At 41.2% G+C, this 27289-nt stretch overlaps 2 protein-coding genes across 9 annotated transcripts; both read left to right on the top strand.

Annotated features, from left to right (window-relative positions):
* The first annotated feature begins 423 nt into the window (after nt 1-423).
* arfip2b (ADP-ribosylation factor interacting protein 2b) lies at nt 424-18238 on the top strand. 7 transcript variants are annotated; one of them, XM_075487625.1, is made up of 10 exons: nt 424-703; nt 3945-4055; nt 8441-8473; nt 10181-10289; nt 11077-11133; nt 12920-13035; nt 13141-13362; nt 13482-13639; nt 15311-15485; nt 15618-18238. In XM_075487625.1, the coding sequence occupies exons 2-10, from the start codon at nt 3957-3959 to the stop codon at nt 15771-15773; spliced, it is 1125 nt and encodes a 374-aa protein (XP_075343740.1). In that variant the 5' UTR covers nt 424-703; nt 3945-3956; the 3' UTR covers nt 15774-18238. The 7 variants fall into 7 exon arrangements, with proteins under 7 accessions (XP_075343740.1, XP_075343739.1, XP_075343743.1 ...); XM_075487624.1 differs by having other exon boundaries at nt 425-703; nt 8441-8497; XM_075487628.1 differs by lacking the exon at nt 8441-8473 and having other exon boundaries at nt 425-703.
* A 1792-nt stretch (nt 18239-20030) lies between these two features.
* On the top strand, nt 20031-27203 carry fhdc3 (FH2 domain containing 3). Of its 2 annotated transcripts, XM_075487135.1 has the most exons (11): nt 20031-20493; nt 20744-20805; nt 22530-22632; nt 23771-23856; nt 24027-24127; nt 24257-24327; nt 24463-24570; nt 24850-24920; nt 25463-25571; nt 25689-25853; nt 25931-27203. In XM_075487135.1, exons 1-11 carry the CDS (start codon nt 20038-20040, stop codon nt 26942-26944), a joined length of 2346 nt encoding a protein of 781 aa, XP_075343250.1. In that variant the 5' UTR covers nt 20031-20037; the 3' UTR covers nt 26945-27203. The 2 variants fall into 2 exon arrangements, with proteins under 2 accessions (XP_075343250.1, XP_075343249.1); XM_075487134.1 differs by having other exon boundaries at nt 24027-24327.
* Nucleotides 27204-27289: the final 86 nt, after the last annotated feature.

Raw genomic sequence — 27289 nt, forward strand, 5'->3', positions numbered from 1 at the left:
CTAAGAGTCTCACACTGATGAAAATCCCCGTGATGAGTAAATCATGACGTCTTTATGATTTCATATCAAATGGCAACCTAAATTGCTGTTGATATTTTTCACTTTTTGCTAAAACTTTTTTAATGGACCACAGCGAGTCATTTGTCGCTCAATGCATACATGTAAACACGTGGGGATGGATAATTTACAGTATATTTTTGCCAACATTTCCTTAATTGAGTGACTATTAAAATATTGAGGGTCTTTCATTGTGTTGCATTATTGTATCGTAAATGTGTAGTAGTAAGTATTCGTTAAAAGGAAGGTGCTAAAATGACTTCGTGTCAACAGCGAAGGCCAGCTACACGCTGGTAACACCGTGGTAAGTGCGCGGAGTGATTCATCTTGTTGTGAATAGACGTTCTTTGGGTCGGAGCGCGTCTGCAAAATGAATTCCACAGTGACGTCAGTTCCGTAAAGCGCTCCCCCCCTGGCTTCATTAAACAGAAGGTAGACAATTATTTACGCAGAGTCTGAAGACAAACGCTGTTAGAGTAAACCCCTCACCTTGAGATGACATTCAGATATTCTTGGATAAGTTGATAGGTTTTCTTTGGACTGACGACCTGCGGGCAAAAACTGGGATGCGCTACCGTTAGCCTGTTATTAGCTTGCGCGTTAGCTTCCCGAAGAGCGCTGTATTTACGACGGGACCAAGCACACCGTAAGTCAAATCGTCTTAAAACGACCCATATGATATTCAGCTGGTTTTCAAGACTCGGGTGATATCGCTGTGAAGCACCGAAGCTCACATGTTGAACTCACTGTTATTTCTTTGTTACCAGTTTAACAAGCTTATTTCTCCTCGACAGCTGCATACGTGAACTGGAAGCAGGCCCTTTTCTGATTGGAGATTCACTATCCGCTTCAAAAAAACAATTCAAATTGAGTTCACATTCCCACCAAATAGCTACCATTGAGTGTTATTTTAACCACTGAAAAGACTGATCAGCAGAGGGACAGAATTGACCTGAAATCCATCAAGCGTTATGTCTGTGTGAGAACTTTGCACCTGTGCTGATGCACCTGTCACAGTTTCTCATCGATACAGACGGGCTTAAAAGACTAGAATCAGGCCACACTGTGTAGATTAACATCAGCACTCAACAGGAGGAACATGTCCAATCGTGTTTTTCAATAATGTTGTTATATTTTCACGTTTCGTGAAGGTCTGACGACGTAAGATGTCTTAATTTTGTGGAGCACTGTTGGAGGAAAGGAATACACAACAGCTGCAAGTCAGGACTAAAGTCAACAGGGGGGCCTCGTGAAATGAACTGGGCATGGCCAAGTGTACATTCACAGCGGAAAAACCTGCTTGAGTGAGGTCAGAGCCTATGTAAACATGCAGTAGCCATACCTGCCTTCAGACAACATCTGTTATTGGGGCAAAGCAAGAGAGCAAACTCCCAGAAACCTGCTTAACCTGGCAGCAACTCTCATTCCTTTTCCCTTCCAGTCAACGCATGCTGTGTGTGGCATACACCTCAGGAAGACTACTGCAGATATGCGCTTTGGGATCACATCACTCCTACATTTATACTCTCATATAGACTCGTGGGCCTAGGCACTCTGCACATGCTCCAAACTTCTACCTTTTTTGTCTATTTTTGTAAAAGCAGTGAATTGTAAGGGGAAATTATTACGGCTGAATTCCCAGAAAAAGCTGCTCTCATTGATGTATTTTCCTCTTTCTTTTGTCAGATGTATAAACATCAGCCCATCAGGAACTATGTTTCAGTTCACCTTCACCTCAGTGATTTCCAGACTGCTGCTGCGATCAAATATTTATTTCATAGCCAGTCTTGAACGTCTGTGTCGGACATACTGTCGTCGTTTACTCGATTCTGCTACCTTCCATGTATACGCTGTCACAAGGGCATTTAATGGCCCAGTTAAGCTTTAATAAACTCAACTGTGTAGGCTGACGGTTCTCTCCTTTGGTGCTTCCTGCCTTTTCGTATGCAGCTCTGATACATCAGTCTTTGGCGGCAGAATTTATTGAGGGTTCATTTCCTTTGGCTTGTTATTGTTTTTTTTAGTAACAGCTTGTTGTCCCCTGATGTTACTCAGTGTGGCAAACGGACTTTCCAGGTTTGTTTAGGTGGAAACACAACTGTGAGATCTCATCACACACTAACTAGCTGTATTGGGTCCCTGCAGGATTTAAACGGGGAGTATTGATCATGCACAGTGTTTGGTCCGGCCTAAGATACTCTGTGATTTCAACTGTTGAATAAAGCCAAGTTTAACATAAAGCTGCCCTACCTTGGACTACATCTGAGGTTTATTTGGGTTCTGCTCAGGTCTGACAGTGTTGCATCGCCCACAGAGAATAAGGTAAGATAAGGAAACCCTTTTGGTTGATAGCTTACCTTTGTTATAAAATAAATGACCTTTATCATCTAAGAGCAGGAATAAAGATTGGCCATTATGGTAACAAACACATAGTTTATGTAACTACTTGTGAACCTAAAAACTCCCTGTACAGCTCCAGTAAGGTTATTTAGCCAGCATTCGATATAAATGGCAAGTTATCTAATGTTATCTGGTGTCATCTTCGAAGGCCAGACAAAATACTGTATTATGAACAACATTTACTGTTTAAATCGCATAAGAATCTCATGCAGCTTGTTAGTGAATGATGACAGCTCAGCGTCCACCAAACCAGAAGAGTCTGCTGGTCATATTGAATCATCCGTGATTAATGATTTTTAGAGTGAGAGCTTGAGTGCGTGAGACGCCAGACCTGACATTTTGGCACCCTCAAACGTAAACTGCCGTCGTGTCAAAGCCGTATTAAATATATTCAAACCCTTCGATTCAGTTAAAGCCGAGAGTCTCCTGTCACTTACAAACTTTGAATGAGGTCTGTGCTATGCTGTATGGCTGAGTTATAAGGCCTCTAAAAATGCCTTTTTCAAGCTCGTTAAGGCCCAAAATCACAATTTTTTGACTTTTTGATGAGGATTCCCTGTCTAAATTTTCCGACATTTTCCCATTTTGTCGGAATTCCTTTTGACTAATAAGAGCGAAAAGTCTTTGCACACTATTCCCGATCAATGCTTGTTGCTTGTTGCTCGCAGTAACACTGCGAGCAACAAGCTGCCAATGGAAAGTAATCCCTTAAAAATAAAAAATAAAAATAAAAACCTCTCACCTGAGACCTTTAGTGCAAAAACTACAAACAAGGAATCAGCCAAGCAGAGATTATTTGTTTTCAAATCACAAGTATTACTTATGACATCATCACGCTGCATTGGGGTTTATTTTCTCTCACACATTAATATTTTTGTTAGATATTTAAGAAATTTTCCATGATTTTTATTTGCACAAATCTAATTCCACGTGAACTTATTAATCATGGCTTAAGAAATCTTTTTTTAATAAAACAGGCGCAGTATTTATTGCTTGTTCAGAGTTCTTTTCGCAGGCTGCCGTTGTGGCTGAATTGCACGTGTGATGTGTGTTAGAGTAACTGTTCAGCGCCGACGTAAACATCTCGCCGTCTTCCTGTTGTCTCATGCTTTAGGCGGGTAGATGATGGTTACGTTTGCTGTCCACTACTTGAGCTTCAGAATGGAGTGGGCACTTCATCACGACAGCTCATTGTTGTGGGGGGGTACTTTGATTTATTATGCGTGTGTGTGTGTGTGTGTGTGTGTGTGTGTTTATTCATAGGTGGGTTGTTTTTATTCCGGCAGTAGCCTCGCTCTTTGAAAACCACCTCCGTGCTTGTTGGTGATAATTATATTCCCATCTGCACAATGACTTGGCGTTTTTGACAAAGCTCTTTGGTGTCTCCTCTTCCAAGCAGCGTTTAGGCCTCAGTGTTTTTCTCATTTCATTCTGACCCAGTCGTTTGCAGTGTCCACACTGTCTTCTCTTCTCTTCTTGTCTCACAGACATAGTGCATTATGACAGACAGCATCATGAGTAAGGCTGCCACAATGGAGATTCCTATCAACAGTAACGGTGACACAGGCACACTCCCAGAAGATGACAGCCTTGAACAGGTGGGTCACAGTTATGGTATCAGTTGACAGACTACTGTGTGGTTTATTCCCTTTTTTAAATTTTTTTTTTTAATTTAAACCAATTTGAAACGGTTGGACAAGGAGACAGAGTTTATTCACATTGTAACCCAATAAAACACAACCTCCACTCTCAAAACCAAACTGCAGCAAACCGAGGAGGGTATGTAGGGGTTGTTTATTTTTGTATTCATTACTTGTCAACATTAAGTTATCTTGTTTTCTTTTGTATGCTGTAAATGCAAAGCTCTCGTACTTAGAATGCTTGATCTTCGTCACCGTTGCCATGATGTGGGATTGTTGCATATTTGTGTTTTCTGACCCAAGAGGGCTGACCCAAGTGCTTAAACTGTTGCCATGGTAATTAACATCCAATTGTTATTTAAATGCTTTTGACTCATTATTTTTAAACCCTACATCCAATGCTTTTGAAATTCAAGAAGGCCCATGACATAATAGAAAATAATAAGCTCTCCAACATTTTTCATGATACGTAATTAATTGTTATTCATAGTTCATATTAGGCAAGGACATGTTATGTTTTGGCACCACAGCTCACCTGGAACAGCTCTGAGGCTGGGACAGTGGTACGTGAACAGAAACGGGTCGACTTACATGCTATGGAAACGTGGAAAAGCGATGTGTTTGGTTACAGACTGCGGTGTGAAGTAGCCTCAAAATTCATTAAAAAAAAAAACAGGCCCCAAATATCGTTTAAAACACTCTTTTTGAGTATTATTTTTCATCACGGTCAGCGTGGCCTTTGAGAACTCACCAGTCGACGACGGTCTTGAGCAGGTGATATCACCAAGTGGCATTATTGTTTGATTGATCTCGTGTTTTTAGTGTTAGTTTTAGTTTGGGACTAATTGCATGGGCCTTCAGTCGTTTCAAGTTGAGATCTTAGCGGTGAGGAGTGTTCACAGCTGTCACATGGTTAGCTTAATGTGCTTTTTCTTTTCATAGCATTCACACCATACTTTGCCACCCAAGTGCTGTGCGGTTTAGGAGCCAAAGCTGGCTGTTTAATATGGAGCCAGACACTCACAGTAGTCTTGCTCTTTTTCTCGTTTTGCCTTAATGTACCCGTATTCACCACATCCTCTATATATATATCCCTTCTCTTGGGGCTTGCATGTACCGCAGCATTCAATGTAATACCCATCCAATGTGATATTCTCTGCCCTCGTCCACGAATGCCTTGTTCCACAAATTTTTTTCCTTTCTTGTTTTTGTACACTGCCAAAAGTCCTTGTGTTGTACAGCTTGCTTATCCACACCAGCAATCCCACAGGGAGAGCAGGTATTAAAGTTCACCTGTCTCCTTAGAAACGAGGCGCTCACTCTAACAGCTGTTGTGACCTTGTGTGTCGGCTTACAATCATGTCTATGGAGTCAGCCCTAACACTGGGTATCGAACTTAAATGCTAGCTTTTCAGATATTTCACCCTACAGGGATACTGAAACGGACGAATAAGCTTGTGAGGGACATTATTTGAAGGCAAAAGACACCAGTGCAAGAGTTGAATAGGAACAATCTATCCGCTTCATCTTTCGTGTCTCGTGTCCAGAATGAAATGACAGTGATGTTGCAGAGTAAGTTCAAGTTGGTTGTTCATTTTACTGGATCTCAGGACACGCCTTGTTGGACAAACAGACTGAAGATCCTGGAAAAATCATTGGCATTCAATGTTGTTTGCTCACCAAACTGTGTGTCTGCTCAAGCAGTGTGCATCCGGAGTAGTAAAAAAAAAAAAGAAATCAATAAAAAAAAGCCCTAATTTCTTAGCAGCCTATTGTGGGGAAGCAACCATTTGGTGTGGCTACCTCATTTCAATGTGTTTATGTATGCGAAGTGTTCAGCTGCACTGTTTAGTTCTGGATATTAACCAGTTGTCATAGCAACTCTGCAATTAATCTGAAACTGGCAGTGCTTTGTCCGAGGGTGACAACCATCAGATGGATATCTGCTGCGTCGCACTCAAGTTTAAAGCTGTAGCCGTCCATATTGGTCATGCTAGTAGAGATGAAGATTGGCAGTTTAAAAGGGAGCAAAAATCTTTTTTCTTTTTCTTTTTTTTTTTTCTGGTGATGCATCACTAAGCACGTGGCGGAAAAGGAATGGTGACTGTCAGGTTGACTCTGACGGATATGCGATTGACTGCCAGCCAGGAGCATCCTGGCAAAAAGAATCAGAGGCATTACAGTGACTCATCGTGTCTATGAGCATTTTCAAAAGCTTTGACTTTTTTCGCTGCACAGTTAAGGGTTGATGAATTTGTACGTATGATTGCATAAATCCAAAATGTATATCTCAGGTGTATTGTTGAAATTGTGAAGTGGGTCAGTTATATGACATTTTACACCAGAGCTTTTATCCGTGCTACATCTTTCATGTCAAAGCGCTTTTTTAAATCGATTTATTTTTGGAGCAGATGTAACGTGAACAAAGTGTCTGCGTCGGCTTTGTCCCACGTTGAACAGATGCCACAACGCCAGGCAAATCTGAAAAATAAACAGATGCACTGACAGAACCAAGGAAATGTTGTTAAAACAGACTTTTAGTTTATGTAAAATGTTTTTCCAACTGTTGACCCACTGTCCTTGTATAAATATCCATATTTGCGAGAAATAATTAACGAGAGGGAAGTGTATCTTAAGTAAAAATGCTTCACTAATCTAATCTAAAATCACTGCAAGTTATTCAACCACACACACACACACACACACACACACACACACACACATAACATAGCGAATGGCCGCCCTTCGCTTTTTGTGACACGTTTATTTTCACATTCTTTGGTGATGCAAAGCCGTGATTTATTCTAACTCAAACTGTGTCGGTGTAACGACAAACTGTTTCAGCCGTGAAAAATGGGTGTTTTGCTCTTCAATGACAGTCGTGGTAAACTTATGGCATGCTGGCAGAATTAGCTAGCTCCACATAGAACTTTTGATGGCTGCAGCCTTTGGCCTTTACATGTTTGTGTGCATCCCAGCTCACAGTCGCACATATGTGTGGGGCACACCAATTCTTGTGTCCATGGAAAATGCATTTCTGTGATAAAAGCAGAACAGCTAGCTAGCTTTTTGTCAGAATCCCAGCTGGATGGCATGGTTGGATAATTTGAGGCCAATGCATCATACGGTACAGTTACATTCCCTGCTGAATCCAACTACGTTTAGAGTTCGACCTTGTCCTTTAATTGGACCCACCCTCGCTTATCCTATTATTCACGGGAGCCAAATCTTTCTTTTGACCAAAGTACGTCCAATGCCAGGAAACTGTGGACAGTGCAAGAAACGTCCGAGACAATTTCCCACCCCTAACTTTCTCAGCGGGAGCTCGTTGTATGCGTAAGTATAGCCGAATCCACTGCACGGGCGTGCTCTTTAAATTCTTTGAATGATGATTTTTATTTTTGTCGGATGACGCTGTGGTTTTAAAATCAGGATTTTTATTGGAGCAGCACGGCAGTCTGGAAATGCTTTAAGCAACCACAAGTTGAGACAGTCTGATTTCCAGTCACAATTTCTGATATGTTCAGCCGTCTGACAAAAGAAACAGAAAAATATGGGAATTCCGGTGGATTGGCTTTATTGGGAATTTGGCTGCATTAATATTTACTTGTGCTTTACTGTTTATACAGAAAATGGCAGGATAAATTACGTTGAAATAACGTTTGTGATAGAAAACGCATCAATTTAGTCCAGCATAGAGTTGCATCGTGTTACATGGAGTTGTTTTTTTTTTTTGTCACATGCATAATGGCTTTCCTTATAAACTTGAATGATCACAAAGAAATTGTTACAATGGCACATTCGCTCGAGTTTGGGCTCTCAAATTTAGGTGCGTGTGTGTATGTGTGTGTTTTCACACTGTGTCTTGATTTTTATTTCTTTTTTTTTTCATTTAAATGTTTGTTTCGTCTTTAAAGTTTGTGCGATTATGAATCGATATGCTGATAATTTAACTGTTTCGCACTGGAATGTGTATTTTCATTTTACAGCGATGGGAGTTGTTGTAACGGCAGAACCTCGGTGAAAATTTAGAGACGGAGAATCAAACATGCTAAAATGTCAACGTCTGAAAGCTGGTCCATTTGAAATTCTGACATATTAGTCAGCCAAATGATGAATCTGACCTGCTGTTGTATCAGTCATCACTGCTTTCCATTTTGCATCACTGCTGTCTGTTGGAACTTTTCTGTTGTAGCTTGTTTCATGATTTGAGTCATGGATTTTTCTTTTTTGTCCCTTTTTTCCTTTTTCTGTTTCTTTCTTTTTCTGTTCTTATTGTGTCCGTTGGACCCCTACCCACCCCCCCCCCCACCCCCCCCCCCCACCCCTCCATCTCTGTGCAGGCTGCAAAGCTGCAGTGGAGCTTAGATGAGAAGGTAGGGAGCTCCAGAGGCACCAGGGTGAGCAGGCAATTTGTATATATGCGTGTGTGGTGTTGGTGTGTAGTACTGCTCATTGGTTTGACTTGGTCTGTTTCACCACTTGTATACGGCAAACCTCTTTGCATCTTGTTGTGCTGCGTGCTAACCTTATTCCTAAAAAAAAAAAAAAAAGTTTTCTCAAACAAGAAATGTGCTGAGAGATCTCCCAACTGAGTCGTCTTAACAATAATCTTACAACTAACACTTTGATCTCATCATAACCATAGGATAACATCTCCTTATTGTTAGATTCAAAGTCTTCTACTGTGTGTTGTGCTGTGGGCTAATGTGGTCTAGGTCCTGTGTGTGTGAGCAGTTAGTTGACGTCTGAGTGCGATCCCTGAAGCTCTTAGTAGTTTTTAGACTTATCAAAAGAAAACGGTGTCATTTTACTAAACATTATGTCATGCTCATGATGTATTGCACAGTTCTGTCTTGATTGACAGATGACATTTGACCTCCAATGTCACAAATCACATGTTTGAAACCAAAAAAAAAACAAAAGTATGTTGTTTACACAGAGGAAATGGCTACTTCCCATCCGGAGAGTCCTTTTTCTGGTTTCCTTATCACAGTCTCGCTGCATTCTAAGCCCTAAGTGATGCATGTTAACATACAGTTTTCTGAAGGACTTTACCCATAGTCAGGAGAAATGTAGGATTTATTTATTTTTTAATTCAACTCTACGTAATTGTACCATCTTACGTTATTAAAAAAAAAAAAAAGAATAATCCATTAACCCAATAACATTTTTTGTTATGGTTGCGCTTAGAGTATAAATGTATTATTCTCACACCTGATTAAAATAAATAGATCAATGTCGCAGACTGATTGTGAGGCATCAGAAACTTTGCGTTGCTTGGGAAACGGCTCCACAGTTAACAGTTTTTGTCAGTTGTGCGTAGGGCTTTGAGGGTCTTTTCTCACATGCTTTTGTGCATCTTGGCAGCTTGCGGGTCGAAGCGCTGCTCACTGCTATGTGTGTATGGGCAACCTGGAGTTTGTCACTCAGATAATTAAGAGACGCAAGCTTTGTGTGTGTGTGTGTAAGCACACACACACTGATGCTGGGCTGAGTCGCCCCTCTGTGTGGGTTCTATGTGAATTACCACAGAGTAATAGCAAGGGTTAACGAGGATATCTTCTTTGCATCAATGAGGTGAAAAAGGGCAGGAGTATCCTTTGGGATGTCAGAAGATTAAAGATCTGACATTGTTTCATAAATCAACTCCGCCCTGACTAGCATGCCTGAAAACACATTTAACATGAACGCTAATGCAAAAGAGCTATTTAAACTCAAACAGTCTCGGCAGCTGAAATGCTGCCACTATACATGGCAAATGTCCTGCACATCAATATTATCTGATCTATATTAATTAGGACTGTCACGGGTGTGTGTATAATTCAAAGTGGCAGGAAATGCAGTTCTGTATTAGTGGCACTTTGTGTTTTGTTTTCCACATGCTTTCGTCTTCCCTCTTGGCTTCCTAACCTTCCTAGTAAAATAATGTTTGTCCCTCTCTTGTGTATCACTTATTAACCTACATTGCCCACTGTATGAATTTGATACTCAAGTTATACTATAATCTGTCTACATATCCCCACCCCTACCCACCCCTCCTTTTGCTTTTGCTGTTTTCTTTTGATTTATTAACTTTGTAGGACCTACAGCAGGTGATGGTATCGGGTCCCAATCTCAACGAGACGAGCATCGTGTCCGGAGGCTATGGAGGAACAGCTGAAGAAATTATTTCCACCAGCTCAATCAAAGGTATCGCTTCACTTCTTTTTCTCTTTTTTTTATTTATTTATTTTTTTTATTTATTTTTTTTACTTGGGCTCCAAACCAATTAGAGCTGTAATAGTTTAAAAAAATTAATGTCTGATAGTCACATGTTTACATGCTTTATTCCTGAACTGTGTGTTCATGAAACTGATCACTGAACCCAGTGGTAATCTGTGTTGGTTTGTTTCTTTTGTCTTTTTTGTATTTAGGGAAGTTACACAAAAGGCAAAATTCAAATAAATAAGAAATTGAATGCATTGTGTGTATTGGCATTCATTGCAACAGAGGAAAAGAGAGTTGGATCTGTGATTATAAACTGCTCTCCTGTCTTTTGGTTTTCCAGAATATACACCTTAAACTAGCCTTTGTGTCCTTCAGTGTTAATTTCTCCATCATAAATACTATTCCACAGTCTAATTTCACAGTTATGCTTTACAAAAATGTCCCAATTGATAATAACAAACTTCTAGATATGCCAACACCACTGAAATAACGTGTTGCTTGTAAATGTCAGACAGTATGCTGCTGTATCATGTCAAGAATTGCTTGATATGTCGAATATTGGTGCTTTTACTTAAATTTCTATTATCTAATCATCGTGTCAATGAGTAATATTTTTCTGCGTCATTATGAAAGATGAATAACTCTAATTAAGGACATCCAAGATTTTTCATGTGTAATATGTATACAATAAAGTTTCAGAGGGAATTGGCACAATTTTAGGTATTATTTGATGCTAACATTCCTGCATTTTTGTCCCATTCTCTCTCAGGCCCTGCTGTACGCTACAATCCAGAGTTTAACAAAAGGATCCCAGTTACAGGATTAGGTGGCTTAGACTTAACTGTTAATACTAATAATGGAGAGCTTCTTTCCATATTGGGATAGAAATCAAATTTGGAGGGTTTTGGGACATTTGTATAATGTCAGATCTGTTCACTTTAAAAAAGTGATGCATAAAACATGGTGTCATTTAGAGTTTCTTCTGTTTTTGATGAATTTCATATGACGGGCATCTCATTTTGGAAAAATGCTCTCTACACTGCGTGTGTGTTTAATCTTTTTTTTTTTTAAAAACAATCTTTTTAGGTGGTTGGGTGCCAGCTTCTCTATCCCTCTTCATCACATTTTCTCTTTCAGCGGACTAAAGGCACTAAACTTAAAGGGGAAGTTCGTTTTTTTCAAACCTGGACCATCGGAAGATATTTAGATCACTCGAGATCCGCATATATACATACGAATACAAAGACAGATAATGCTTTATTTAGAGGCTGTATTGTCTATGCCCTGTTCCCTCCAGTTATATGGATATATACGTGGATCTCGAATGATCTAAACATCACCAAACTGTTATCGGTGAGTAGATGAACGTATTTTTTGCCAGAAACAAACTTCTCCTTTAAGTCTGCTTGCTGCTCCTGTCCTTGGACATGGCGCAGCTTTTTTTCTACTACACACAAGGTGTTCCTTTGGCTCGTGCTTTGTTTTCTTTGTGAAATAATCCCTGAATGAGTCCACACATTTGTGTTTTCCACAGAGAGGGATTTTTCTGGACCTTGCAACAGAAACACTTTGTTTTATTTGTATCGCAGTGTTTCAAGACCTTGAAAATAAACGACAAAGTTTGATATTATTGATAATAACTTTTAATTTTACAATTTTCCTTTGTCATGTCAGTTTCTGTTGGTTCCCTGAATGTCTTATCAAGTTTAGGACAGCTGCAATTCAGACGCCTTGTCATCATCTTCACTCATTTGTGTGCATTATTCACTGATTGTCTTGCACTAAATGTTGTCTTTTCATCTTTATTCTTGCTTCTCTTTGTCCTCCATTTTTTTTCCCCACAATTCCCTCCTAAATATTTGTTCTTTATCATTCTTTTTCCTGCATTTCCCCCCCTTTCACCCCCATCATATCATAAATTTTTTTTTTTATGCTTTTTCCAACTTACACAATAAAATTATGTCTAAAAAATTATTTTTGATTCCAATTCTAAACATAAAAAATACATTTAACCCCCGCACACAAACACACACACACACACACCCTACCTACCTTAATTCATCCCAACCCCATATCATTCCTTCATCAATCCTCGCTCACCGAACACCCATTCATTCTCACAGACCTGCGTATGAAAGCCAGGCGAAGTAGTGTTCCCTCAAGCAGTTCTATCGTCTGTCACATAGAAAGCCAATCACACGATCACCAAGGTACTGAAGAAGGAAAAAGGGTGAGGTCGATGCCCTCTGTGTGTGTATAAATATAAAATATGCCAGAATTTTCATCTTAATCTTTTCAAATCAGTCCTTAAAATAACTTGGTGTCTTCCTCTGTATTACCAACTTTGCCTGTAAGTTTGTTTTTGTTTTTTACTTTCATCACATCTATTCATGTTTTACAGTGGTTTAAGGGTTAATTGTTGCTAAGAAGATAACAGATTTGAGAGACCGTCTTTAGTTTCGTCTTTCTTAAATGTAGGAAGCTTTTGAGTGGCAGTCATTCCTGTTTGGTCTAATCTTAGCTGGGGTCTTCTGTCCTCCTAAAGGTTTTGCTCATGTTTGTTGTATAACAGTTTTTTTGTTTGTTTTTTTGTCACTGCTCTCATCTTTAAGGTTCCAACATGCACCACAGCAACAGCAGCTTGTCATTGACGGCAGACGAAGCGACCCGCGGTGTGGCTGTGGAAAAACTAGAATCTGTGAGGAAATGGGGTCTCAACACTTACAAGGTACCTGAGGCTCTGCCATTTAAAAAGAAAATAAGAAAATACAGTCATTGAAAGGAAAAGCATTGTGTAAGTGACTCTGTGTGTGCCCCCCCCCTCTCGTTTTAGTGTACAAAGCAAATGATCTCAGAGCGTTTTGGACGGGGTTCTCGGACTGTGGATCTGGAGCTGGAGGCTCAGATTGAGGTGCTGAGAGACACCAAAAGAAAATACGAGACTGTGCTTCGATTGGCCAGAGCACTGACCAATCATTTCTACAACATGGTGCAGACGCAGCATGCGCTGGGTGACACCTTTGCTGACCTCAGTCAGAAATCTCCAGAGCTACGGGTGAGACCCTTAAATATGCTAATCTAATATTTCTGTTGCCTTCTTTCAGCTGTGGCTTTCTGGTGTCTATATGTGTTTTACTCTTCATCTAGACAAATAAAAGTTTACCTCCTTTATAGGATGAGTTTGGATACAATGCAGAGACTCAGAAGCTGCTGTGCAAGAACGGGGAGACTTTACTTGGTGCCGTTAACTTCTTTGTGTCCAGCATCAACACTTTGGTCAACAAGACTATGGAGGACACCCTGATGACGATCAAGATGTATGAAAATGCAAGGTTAGCACTTACGGGACAGAAGATTCTTACTGAAGGCTTTGTTCAAACTGAGGGCTCAGAGATGTTTAGATTTTTTTCAGATTGTTTCTAGAAAGTATTGACAGCAACAGATGAGACCACACCGGTATCTCCACCACAGGCTGCCACCCAATCCTTTTCACACTGGATCCTTACAGTGCCTCCTACAGGTGTTGGATCCACAGCATGGTGGTCCTGCATGGGCTGTGCCTGGCCGGACCACCAGGTGCTCTTCTTCCCTTGGCCGGGCTCCAGGGTGTGAAGAAATAAATGCTAACCAAAAGAATGATCTTGAAATTCGCTTCACCTGTAGGGTGGCTGAGCTCATCCTTGGGTGTCGGGTGAGAAGCTTTGTTGCTGGGGAGGGCCGTGGCGTACAGCTGCTGCTCTTCTGGTCCTCATCTGGTCATGATGCTCTCTGGACGCCTCCAGAAGGAGGTGGTTTGGACATGACATGTCCCACAGGAAAGACCAGGACTCACTGGAGAGATTATATACAATATAATCTCAGGAGGTTGCTGGCGAGAGAAATATTTGGAGATCCCTGCTTGAACTGCGCACCCCCCCCCCCCCCCCCCCCCCCCCCCCCAACCCCATCCCAGATAAGCAGCAGAAAATGGATGAATGCAATCAAAGCAATATTCAGAGGTGGTTTTAAATGTGATTTAGACATGCTTCCAGCTGTTCAAAACAGATTTCTCTGTCACTTCTAATTCAGTTTGCACTGATGATGATGATTCTGAGTGCACTCCTGACTGATTGACACCATGGAGAACACCAGTCTTTAGACAGACACAGACATGAATTACTCACTGATGCTTGCCAAGCTTTTCTGCAATCTGAACACAGCCCAACAGGCTGGACATTTACAATGCTGAAAAGTAACAAATGGCAGTGACATTGACACATCTGGGCTTATATGGTAGTGTTGTTTTGAGCAACAGCAGGCAGCTGCTTTCAGCACTTGTGAATATGTAACAGCAATTAATAGCTCTGAACGCAGCTATTTTTACCTGGAGGCAGAAAAAGGCTTAAAGAGAGGCAGTATTTCAACATGGGTTTTAAGCTGCCGAATTCACCATATTAACCTCAGAGAAAGTGGTGATGTCAGTGACATACTACCGCTTGTGTCCACTGCCCCCAAGTGGCACAAAGATTACTGCGGGGTAAATTATTCATTCAGTTATTTCATGCATTATATAAAAACCAAAAACCTTTTAAATGATTTAACTATGAATGTTCTTTATTAAAGCAAGAAACAGCCAGATGGGGGTTTTTAGCAGATATTGACAAATATATCCCCCAACCCCTCCGATGCTGGATTGGGAATGTTGGTGTCGACCATTTGCTCTGTGCATGTTGGATATTTGGTGCCAAAAGACAAAGTTAGACACGTCTTAAAAATAAGTTCTGAGAGATCATAATACCACCCTTAGCAGTATATGTGCTATGTTTTAGATAACTTGTCCACACACAGAGCCCATATAGATGAGTGATGAAATGGAAGCTGTTTTGCATATCCAAGAATGTCGTTATTTGATGCCTGCGCTCTCTCTTTTATTATATGGGGTATGGAATTATGTCTGGATCTTTGAATAGCTTAGTCTTTTTCTTAAAGCTCTGCATCTTTTCCACTCCTTTGTGTGCGTGTAGACTGGAGTTTGACGCTTACCGGACAGACCTCGAAGAGCTGAGTATGGGTCCGAGGGATGCTGTAACCATGGCCCGTATAGATGCTGCTCAGCAACAGTACCAAGTCCATAAGGAAAAGTATGAACGTCTTCGCTCAGATGTTATCATTAAACTCAAGTTTCTGGAGGAGAATAAGGTTGGTCTTTGGAGAAGGTCTGCATCATTGTCATTATTCTAGTCCACAACTGGTTTGAGTCAGTTGTTTGTGTAACAAGATGGATTTCATTCCCAAACTTACTCACGTTATGTCATCATGTTTTTCCCTCAGGTGAAGGTGATGCATAAGCAGCTCCTTCTCTTCCATAATGCCATCTCTGCATACTTTGCTGGCAATCAGCAGCAGCTGGAGCAAACGCTGAAGCAGTTCAACATAAAGTTGAGGCCCCCCGGGGCCGATAAGCCCTCCTGGTTAGAAGAGCAATGAGCGTTCTTGCTGGGCCTCCTTCAGCTTCTTTCTCAACCACCTCCACCTGTTCCCTGTTGACCCCCCCCCCCCCCCAACTTAAAGAGGACAACTACAGAGAGAAGAACACTGATCATATAGTGGAAGAAGATGTGAAATATGGCAGGATGATTGGACTGGTGTATTACAGGGTTTGAATGATAAATGGGTTAAACACAGCAGGAAACCAAGTGGCCAGTTTGATGAACATTCAGGGGGGCTTTCAGTGCCTCTCTTCCTGACTTCCTCTCTCCACTTTAACCTCTCTTTGTACTATGTCTCTAGAGAAACTTTTCACCTGTCCCTACCCCCCTCCTCTACTTGACTCAACCCCCTTCCCTATCTCAACACTATTTTGCTGTGTGAGCTTGTGTTAGTCGTGGTAATGGCCATTAATATTGTACTCCTTAAGTGCTCCCAGTACTCTGAGTTCAACTTCAACTCACATGCCGTCATAGTAACAGGCTGGGGGGTGGGGGTGGTAAAACCATTGAAACACAGATGTAACTAAGCACTACTTTAAAAAAAAAAATTCTAACCCTCATCACTCTCCCAGCGTGCCTCCTTATTTTTGAACTAATGAACTGAATGATCATGTGGCCTGCAGGATGACCGAAAAAGTCAGTAAAATGTTTCAAACCACACTTGAGGGGGCTTTTGGAGAGAAGACTGGAAGGGAGTGTCCAGACGTTTCAAATCATTGTAGACTTTATATTAAGTGCTGTTTTGCTTTTGAAAAAAAAAATCATGATTGATTGTGGCTCACAAAAAACGCAATGTTTGGTTCCGAGTACTTTGACATGTCATCTCTATGTTTTCTGATTTAGTTTGCTTCAAGTCAGCTGTACTGTATATGTCTGTATGATGTAGGCTTTTGGACTGCGAGCACCACAGTGCACAACGGACTTTGCTTGTAAACCTGAAAATTCCTAAACTCTGTTTCGTATATGCAACAATCATTTAAGGAACACTGCCACAGCTTCCCAAAGTACTGGTCCGGGTCTTTACTAATTGCATTTTCTATACCCAAAGAGAAAAGAGAGAGATGTCGATTAGATGTAGGCCTTCGCCTTGTTTACATGGGCTATTTCAGCAACACTGAAAGGTTAAGTGGATCGTACCCACGTCCCCAAAGATGGGTAAATCAGTCAGGATCTAGCAAACTTGACTCCACTCACTCCATTTTTTTAAACTGTTAATGAACTGTATCAAATAGAGAATCATAACATTTTTTTTATTTTATTTTTTTTTATACGTGACACCTTAGCTTGTGTCTTTGTCTTAAGGGTTTGTGTAAGGATAACAAGTGTATGTCACCGACAACGAGGATGATGTCTTACACTTCTCCAAAAGCAGAATATATCAGTTTGTGGTTACCTTTTCTTCACACTGAAGATTATTGTAGCGATGTGCCATTACTAATTTTAATGTTTCAGGCTAAAATCTTGTAATTTAGTGGTCTGGGAGTATGATGGCCAACCAATGGTTTTAGTAGTTACGCAATCACTGATGATTGACAAGAGGCATAGTAGTTGAATTTCTATTGTTAAATTTTAGTGTCTTTGTGTTTGTTAAAAAAAGAAAATATGTGTTAATCAGTTTAAATGAACAAATTCAATGCTAAAAACTGTTGAGGTTATACTGAATGTTTAACCATGCTGCGGTCATTAGAGCCTCGATGAAGTCTTCATCAGTTATTAGGTCAGTCCTCCAGCTTCTCGTGTCGGTGTTTGCACGGCAGGCAGCAATCCAAAGGTGCAGATGTGTGTGCTTGCGCCGATGCTCAACTCTTGGCGCTCTTCATGTCTGCTCGCATGGACCGGCGCAATGCCATGCTTTTGGTTGAGTTTTAAATGTTCAAACTGGCTGAAGCGGAATCCAAAACTTGAGTTTACTTTTCATGTTGCATTCTTAAGGAGGACAATAAAAAATAAAAATAAAAAAGAGAGAAAAACAGGTTGCTGTGTTTGGTTTGGTTTAAAAAGGCACTCTGTAAGACCTTTGTCTCGGTTTACTGGCCAGTTCCTGGTCAGTTCGACCACAACAAAGCAATATTAACAAAATGTGATTCCTCTTTTCCTAACCTCACCCAATGTTTAAAACGAATGGCAATATGTCCTGTTGTTTTTCCTCCTGTAATTGTTAAACTTTAAGCAAATGGGGGGGGGATATCAAAAAAAACTTCTGATATGTTCTTTAGGTTGTTGCCAAGAGAGAAACAAGATTTCTAAAAAAAAAATGAGATACTTTATTTGTGTACAATCAAATGTTTTCTAGGCTGAGTCTGGCGTACTGTACTGAATGAATGATTGCACATAAGGTATTTATGACAATAAATGAAGTTGTGTAATGGATTGATGTGATACTCTGCTTTCATTCCTCACTCTGACCTGGAACCCCCCACCCCCACCCTAAGGGAGCAAAATTAAAAAGTACACATTTTCAAATGCTCTATGTCTGTTTTCTTTTGTGGGCTCTCTGTCCATTTGTACTGTGCTGTAACCTCTGCTCCAGCTGTAGACCAGCAACCAGGGGTGAGGCTAGGGTATTTTTAGTGGTGCCAAGGCACCACCGTGAGATAGCTTGGCACCCCCTGGCTCAGCACATTTTTAAAATATTATATTATGCAAAAACACATTTTTTTTTGCTCAAGGATGCATTATTTTAGTGACGATTTTATTTATTTTCTAGCATTTGTTTTTAACTCTTTACTCCCAAAATAAATGTTGAGTTATCTTCAATATTTGTCCCAGGCTCTCCGTTATCCCTGTCAAGCCACAGTCTTTTGAAATGAAGAGGTCAAAATTGAATGTTGTAGGGGAAAACACTACTCAAAGCAAAACTAATACGGCTCCAAAATTTATAAATGTACTAGTTCGCCTCAATTAGTGAGAAATAATGTGCCTCTGTGAGCACTGGGGGCTGGGCCCCCCTAAAGACCAGATCCTAAAATCGCCCCTGCCAGCAACCATCTGGTTTGGAGCAAATGAAAACTTAACTAGGTTAGATCAATCAAACCCAGGTGTCTGAGACGTCATTTTAGTCAGCCATAATTCAATGTATTTAATGTCAATAAAATCCACAGTTTGATAACTGCAAGGAGGATTAAAAACAGATAAGTCACTCATTCTCTAAGACTGATGTCTCCTTACTCACCTCTCCTCTAAAGGGCGTTACCCTACCTGGAAACTGGCTTGAATTTGATTGGTGGAGGCGCCTCCTACACCTGTCGCGTGTACTGTCCCTCTGTGAGACAGAGTGACTATGATAGCCTGCACGAGCGCGACGCCACATCAGAGAGCGGACTCGTATGACAGTAAGCTAAGTTGGGGTTTTTTTTGTTTTGTTTTTTAAAAAGAGCACAGTAAGTGAAATTAATTGTCTTTTTTTTAACAGTGTTAAAATGTTTCATTGTGCACGCGGGCTGATTTGTGGAACATTCGTTTGGGATGTTCAGTCCTTTAAAGTAAAGACAACAAATTTCTGTCGAGTCGAAAACTATGTGAGCTGATATTCTGGCTGCGGTTCAGAACAACTACATCTACCTACTGTAGAGGCTTTTAGGTAAAGGCAGCAAACGATACGACAAATGTGAAGATAAAGTTTAATTCCATTGACTTGCATCGTGCAGGTCATTTTTGTTTGACACACCACTTTTGTCTTATAAGACACCTGAAGCGATTCACCTTTTTTTCATGCAGCAGGAAGCGTTCATTATTGGCATTTCTTACCGTTCTTAATGTGATATGCAGAGGTTATGTTGTTATTTAGCTAAAGGAAAACAAGTAAGAGGTAAAGCAATGACGGCGAAGTCTAAAGAACAGAAATATGTTAGCAAATGGCAGTATTGTTGATTGTATGGAATGTCATAGGCCACTCAAAAAGTATTGAAATTAAACGGGTGATTTAATGAAAACAACACAGCACTAGCAGAAATATTTTAGCTCGCTATGTGTGACGATGATATTTAGAAATTGACTCATTTTATTTCTCTTACATGCTCTTCTTAGCAAGAGGCAAAACATTACTTTCAAAAGAAAGTGTCCCCGATTTTAACACAAAACATAGCCTATTTTTTTTCCCCTTGCATACCTAGTTTCAAGTCCTATGGTATTAAGCTATTTGCCCTTTTCTGTGTGATCTACAGCATTTATTTTTGGTGGATTTACTGCATATTTTCATGTCTTCTTAGATCTGAGTGATCAGCGGCAGAGAACAGTGGCTCCAAGAGATACAGATGGAGGGAATGCTGATTTTAAAATCGGCTTCTCCACCCAAGTGTTCACCTCAAGACCTCGAGACCTCTCTTCCTTTGCCACTGGATGCAAAGGAAGATTCAGATATCCAAGCATCTTCTTTGGCTCCTGCCATGCATGTTAAAGCTGCACCTCCACCACCTCCACCTCCACCTCCTCCTCCTCCCCCTCCTCCTCCTCCTCCCCCTCCTCCCCCCTCTTTTGGCTCTCGTGATGTCCAGAGACGTTCCATGAAGAAGCTGAACTGGGACACCCTTCCAAGTCATAATGTGGTTGGCAAGCTGAATGTGTGGACTTCCAAACGGCCTCAGAGGGATCTGGTGCTGGATATAGGGAGCATGGAGGAGTTATTCAGTCATGTTGATAAACGGGCGTCACTGCGCAGTTCAAGGGCCTCGAGTCTGAGGAAGTTCGATGGCATGGACCTCTTTACACAGCAGCCTCGGGTAAGAAACATTTTTGGGCCTCTGAAAAGCTTTTCCGGCAATGGGTATGATTTAACGTGTCGAGTGCGCAGGCAAGGGAAGTAATGAACACACAGATAGGAACTTATTTTTTAAAATGTTCCACTCTAAATCTATTATCAAAGAGGAACTGCAGAGATGATCTTGTTTGTGCTTCAGGTTCCTCATCTGAATATGAATATAAAGATATGAAACCTTGTTGAATTATTTATCCCTGTCCTTTTGTCTTTAGCTCACAATTCTGGACTCCAAGAGGAGCATGAATATTGGGATCTTCCTGAGACATTTCAAAAGGTAATGATATATCTAAAGTAGTGAAAGTGGCGTGGATAAATATGATTGGAACGATGCAACAAAAGAACTAAATGAGCTCTTGGTGCAGTGGCCAGAGCTGGATGCACTTCTACTTTGCTAATCATTACCCGACCAGGAGGCTTTTAATCTGAGTTGAACACATGCAAATACATGGCAATGCGTTTAGAAACATTGAAGAGCAGTGTGTGTATGCGTTAAGACAGAAACGCATTTATGCTTACATTTTAATTTCCGCTCATTTGAATTGCACGTGGCGCATAGTTCAGTTCGGGGGCTTTGTTCCGCACCCGCAGTTTCATTAACTGACAGAAAAATGCTCTTTGGTGACACTTCACCTTCGTCGTAATTGTTTTTTGTATCTCAGTGATCCACGGGGTCATATTGAAACAGACTCTTTGCTGTGTTTTGCTGTTCAGAATGAAGTGTTTAAAAACACTTTTAAAAGAAAGTGATGGCTCATTTGTAGATAAAAACAATGATGAAATTAACTTAGAAATATGAAATCAAATGTATAGATGTTGCTTTTGAGGACATTTAGAAGAAATTTGCACAGATTTCAGAAATAAAATACGATTCATCCTAACCGCCTCCATGCCATAGTTAACTGTCATTATTCCTAAAAGCGGCCTATAGCTGCTAGTATGGAACCCTGGACCATTTGGACAAAGCCTGGATTCTTGCAAGAATAATTCACATATTATTTGGTTCTCAGAAGTCTTGCAGTGTAAGCACTGTGCACAGATCCAAGTTTAGTAGCCATTTTTGCAAGTAAAATTTCCCTCTTGAGAATCGAAGCCAGTTTCAGTGTCTGCATCTTATCATTATGCTATCATGTTCAGTCTGGTGTTCACTCAACTCCCCATTTGAATACCAAACGCAGTCTCATTGCCTCTTAACATTTACGTAAAGCAATGGTGTCTGCGTTGATATCTCAGTCAAATACCTCAGCTGTGGTGGCACCTTCATAATGCTGTTTCATTGCATCGTGTTATAGAATAGAATAGAATAGAAAAATACTTTATTCATCCCCCAATGGGGGAAATTCAAATTAGTCAAGTAGCTCAACATTTTTTTTAAATATTTACAATGATTGTATTAACAACAACAATGATAATACCAATTCTAGTAAAAAAAAATACTACTACTAACTAATAATAATAATAATAAATGACTAAATAAAAAAAAAAAAAATCAATCAATCAATATTGAGAAGAACTCAGCAGTCGGTGTTAAAAAGCCTTATGGCTGTGGGAACAAAGGACCTTCTGAACCACAAACCTTCTGTGCCTTGCGAGAGTGTGTTAAGTCTTTGACTTGTTGACCAAATATCCTAGCAGTTCTTTACTTTCCCACCTACTAAAAGGGCAAAGGCATCTTTGAATTAGATCTCAAGGTCATGGAAGAACTGCACTGCCCACCCTCTCCATAATACAGTGTTGAAACAAAGCATATTGAAACAGAATCATTTCTCGGTCCACATTTGTCTTTGGGGCTCCATTGCCATGCCTCTGTTGTCATAGTTGCACTGTAAGGCTGGATTCCAACCAGCAATTTAATGCAAGTATCTCCCCAAATCATCCCGTTGTCCACTTAACAAGACATATTGTTCGATAAGTCCTGCTGATACTGATAGGACTCGGTGCACCACATTCTTTTTTTTTTTTTTTTTTTTTATCACTTCAGCCTTTTGTCTCCCTCTGCAGGCCTGTGAAAGAAATAGTAGAGGACATTCGTCAAGGCAACTGGCTCAGATTTGGAACAGGCAAACTAAAAGAGCTTTGTAAACTGCTGCCAGAGGAGAGTGAGGTAACTGCAGCTCCATTCTTCTCTTCTCTTGCTTTTAACTTTGCTCTTTTATGCTTAGAATTAGCCCGATTGTAATGGTAGTTGCCAAAAAAAACAGGTATCCCCCTGAATTACATTTGGATGTTGTAGTTTTGCCCGAGCAAAGCACCGCTGCCCTTTACTTGCAGATAAAGTTACACCACTTATCATATTGGCCTCTGCTCTTTCAAAACAGTTTTACGTAACCTCTCCCAGAAGCTGAACAGGAAGATGAGCCCAGACTAAACGGCTACAGAGCATTTCCACCTTTCTATCTTAGGGACTGCTTTTGTGGATGTCTGGGCTTCTGAATTTGAGACTCAATTTTTTCATACAAATTCTGACCGGGAGGCAGAGTTTTGCAGAAGTTTATGTGTTCTTTATGATGTAACAGTTGTAAAACATTCAGAAGATAACTCTTATCTCTTTTATTAGCCCCTTAAATGTTACAGTTACAGTTGCGGTTGCTTTCATAACTCAACCCCTAGGCCCTGTGCAGCTCTCTTACTCAACAAGCTCACATTATTCTCAGCTTTTCTTTACCTAAATACTGGCAGCGGACAGGGCTGACAACTCGCACATATTGAGTGTGACACTTTTTGTCTAGCAGTGAGAAATGAGTCAAAAACTGTTATTGATGCAGCAAGAAAAGATGAGACTGAGGGCAAACGAATACTGTAAACAAGAGGGTGTAAAGCAACAGCAATGTGCTTTTTCAAGAAGTCTTACTACTAAATATATTGGAATTGATTGCACTGGAGTGGAGAGTCCTATAGAAAAGCAGCAACAATCATAGCAGCAATAAAGTGGCCCAGAAATCCAACATTTTTCCGATTTGTTTCTCAGCAGTTCCATTCAAATAAGCCACTGCCTACATCAAGCTCGTCATGGCTCCCTAATGCTTCAGCACACCATTCAATTAAATTCGGTTTTATTTATATAGCACCAAATTACAACAAATTTCATCTCAAGGCACTTCAATAATATAGTCCAATTCAAGCCAATTTGTAGTATTTCATAGTGATTCACTAGTATTTAATTTTCTCCAGTGCACTCTTGTTCTATGTGCATGATGACAGCAACCTAATCACCGTCGAGTCACGCTTGTGTCCATATTTAGGTGAAGCGGCTATTGTCCTTCAGTGGGAAAGTCGCTGCGTTACCCGAGGCCGACCAGTTCATGGTGCAACTCGTTAAACTTCCAAGGTGAGAGCGCTGCTTTCAAACTTGGATTCGATTGCATGTTCGTTTTTACATTCTCAGGTTGTCTGGCTTATGATTATGTAATGATTTTAAAAAAGAAAGAAAAACAACTTGCAAAAAGAGCTGCTATTCTTGGAATATTCCACTGGATGTGTGTTGGTGTCTATTTTTAGCTACGAGGAACATCTGAAAACAATGGTGCTGAGAGAGGAATTTTTTCCTCTCATGGAGGAAGTGAAGAACTCCATTACTGTCCTGACCAAAGCAGCAAATGGTAACATTTCACTCGCATCCATCCAGCTGATAACCACCCCACTGTTAATCAGTTTTACATCCCCCGTTAATCATCTCCTGTTAACATTAAGGTCTTCTGTCTCCTTATTTCCTTCTTCTCCGACCTCAGAGCTATTGGACTGTGATGACCTCCACTCGGTCATTCGGCTGGTATTAAAAGCCGGGAATTACATGAACGCTGTTGGTATTTTTCTCTCAAAATAACGTCTTCATTGCCTCCTCTAATGTATTATCTGATCTCGTCTATCTCTTTGTGCTTTCTATTCTGCCTTTTGTCAACAGATGAATGAACCATTTCAATGATTTATTCCTCAGGGTGGACACAGTGCCAATGCCATTGGCTTTAGGATGACTTCCCTGCTCAAGCTGGCAGACACCAAGGCAAACAAGCCGGGCATGAACCTCATGCACTACGTTGCCAAGGTGAGGAGGAGTCCAAAGATAAACAGATTCACCCTCAAGAAAAAGGTTTTTTGAAAGCTCAAGAAGCTCTGCCGTCGTGTCATGTCACCAAAAAAGTCATTTTAGTCGAGTTATCTGGACTTTAACCCTCATCCAAAACCCCCCCAGTAGTCAGTCCAGTTGTCTTAATCAAATTTGGCTGAAACCATGTGGGTGACTGGGAATCATCAGTCTCAGTTGTGTAACTAACTTATTCTCCAGCTCCATATTTATTACTCACCCTCCTTCTTCCACCCTCAGCAATCGGAGGACATCGATGCCGAGTTGCTGAGCTTTCACAGCCAGCTGGATCACGTTGGAAGGGCATCAAGGTGGCTATCGTTTGAACATGCTAACTTCAAATGTTGTCATGTTTATTTAAAGCAATACTATGTAACTTCTCAAAAAGCCCATTATGGAGCTCCCCCTACAGGCAACTCTAGTCCGGTCTCTTGCTTTGTCGGCCTCTCTCTTTCTCTTCCTTGCTTCATCAGTCAACGTCTTCTTCTGTTTCTTCGGTGCCTCTGCCATGATGATCGTACTGACAATGTTGCGCTAGCTTAGCCTTATACCTGGGAGCGTGAGAGGGGTCTATTTGTTTTTGCGGTAGGTGTGCCAGAAAGCAAGTCGAAGTACTTCCGCTCAGCTCCCGGGCCGGTCCAGCAAAGTTACATAGCGCAGTTTTTCCAACTCAGACCCCCGAAGGGCATAGGAGACAGGCCAATCGTAATATTAAAACTCATTCTAGCCGCTCAATTTTTTTCAAGCTGTTATTTTAAGGTAGAAATGTTACATAGTATTGCTTTAAGACTAACACCGAGTCTGCTTAAATTTGTAAAAACCTTCTTAATATCGCGTCCAAATGTCGCCACAGAGTTTGTAAAGACGAGGTAATCGCAGACTTTAAGGGGGCTGTCGAAAAGATTAAAGAAGTGAAATCATTCAGCAGCAAACAGCCTGAACAAATGGAGACGTTTCTTATGGTAACTATTTTCATCTCATCAGTCCGTACATTTTCAAAAGCACTAACTGAACGGCCGTTTGCTATTTGCAGTTAGAACTCCCCCTTCTTCACTTCCTTTTCCATTTTACTGCTTTAGAGGGCCGAAGCCAAGCTTGTCGACATGGAGACGTCTCTGCAGGAGCTAAATGCCGTGAGCTGCGCGGTCGCCGAATACTTCTGTGAAGACCCAGCGACCTTCAAACTGGAGGAGTGCTTCTCCATCTTTCACTCATTTTGCAAGAGGTTTGACACAGCTGTACAGGTAAGGAGAGACCGCTCAGTCTTTGTCCGGCAGTGTTGTAACTTTCCTAAATTCGTCCTCTCTTTCTGTGACTGCAGGAGAACCGAGAGCGAGAGGCAGCAGAACAGAGACACAAGCGGAAGGAGAGCATGCGTATACCATCCAAGCGCCACTCCACAGTCTCCTGCGCAGGATCTCAGCCTAATGATGACTCCTCGTTCTTGGAGTCGGCGCTGCACAACCTTCTGTCTTCAGTCCCGGGCGGCGTAGTCAGATGCAGGAAGAACACGCTGCCTCCGGTCGAGCCGTCGCTCCCTGGACGCACTTCTCAGACCGCAGAAAAAGCCGTGACACCGTGTCGTACCAGTAACGAGAGCCCGGAGAAAAAACAGCCCAAATTGCGGAACGAGGAGGAGCAAAGGGCAAACCTGGAAAACAAAGAAGCGGAGAAGATGCGCGAGGTAACTCGGAAGGTGCTCGACTACCAAAAGGGCAAAGGCGGCCATAATGATGACACGGAGAAACTAGCAACCCCAAGTACACCGCGGCCCAGAACCAGAGACTTTTTCTTTGCCAACAATGGGGACGTGGGTTCACCGTGGACTATTCTGAGCCCTGTCTCTTGTTCCCGAAGAAACAACCCCCTGCGAAACAGACCACCCCGCCAGCACAGAATTTCATCAGAATCGAGTAGAAACGACCTTATTGATGGAGTCTGGGCTGGTGACGATGGCAGCTCCCGACCCAACGGCTGCAGTCGGGACAGTCCAACATCTCCCTCTGGGGGCTCTGCATCTCTTCCCGAGTGCCTCCGCCTGAAAGTTCTGTCACAGGGTCCACTTTTCAGGTCTGCCTCCATGGATGAAACCACACGATCCCCTGCTACCAGGTTCCGATTGGGAGACTTGTTCCAGAGGAGCATTTCTCAAAGATCTTACTCCTCTGGCTCAACGACACCAAATGCGAGAGAAGATTTAACCGGCAGTAAAGCAGGGAGTCGTATGGAGGGGCAAGTGAGCGCGTCCGGATTTATTTCCTTCTTCAGACGCATCGGAGGCAGGAGTAAGCCTGGTGATATGGAGGAACAGAACTTCAAAGGATCTAATACTTGATTTAAAATGTATATCTAGAACCGGAGCTTAAGCATTATTTGGTGTTTTTCTCCCCCTTTTTTTGTCGTTTTTGTCCGTTTTGTAACCGTTTGTCTTTTTTACTGTCATGTTTTTGCCCTTCAGTGGAAACAAGGCAATTGTGGACTTGCTTTGAACTTTGAAGGGGTTTTGATTTTTGGAGGCCAAAACCACATCCAAAAATCTCAACATTTGTCTTTGTTTGGTTTTTTTTGTACACAATAAATAGTGATATTCTACTTTTTTTTAAAATATATATTTTTATACTGACTGTGTGTGTTAATTGCTGCTTTTCGGGTCGAAATCCAATCCCATCTTGTCCACGAA

This window comes from Odontesthes bonariensis, chromosome 16 (genome assembly GCF_027942865.1).
Source record: "Odontesthes bonariensis isolate fOdoBon6 chromosome 16, fOdoBon6.hap1, whole genome shotgun sequence".
NCBI classification, from domain to species: Eukaryota; Metazoa; Chordata; class Actinopteri; order Atheriniformes; family Atherinopsidae; genus Odontesthes; species Odontesthes bonariensis.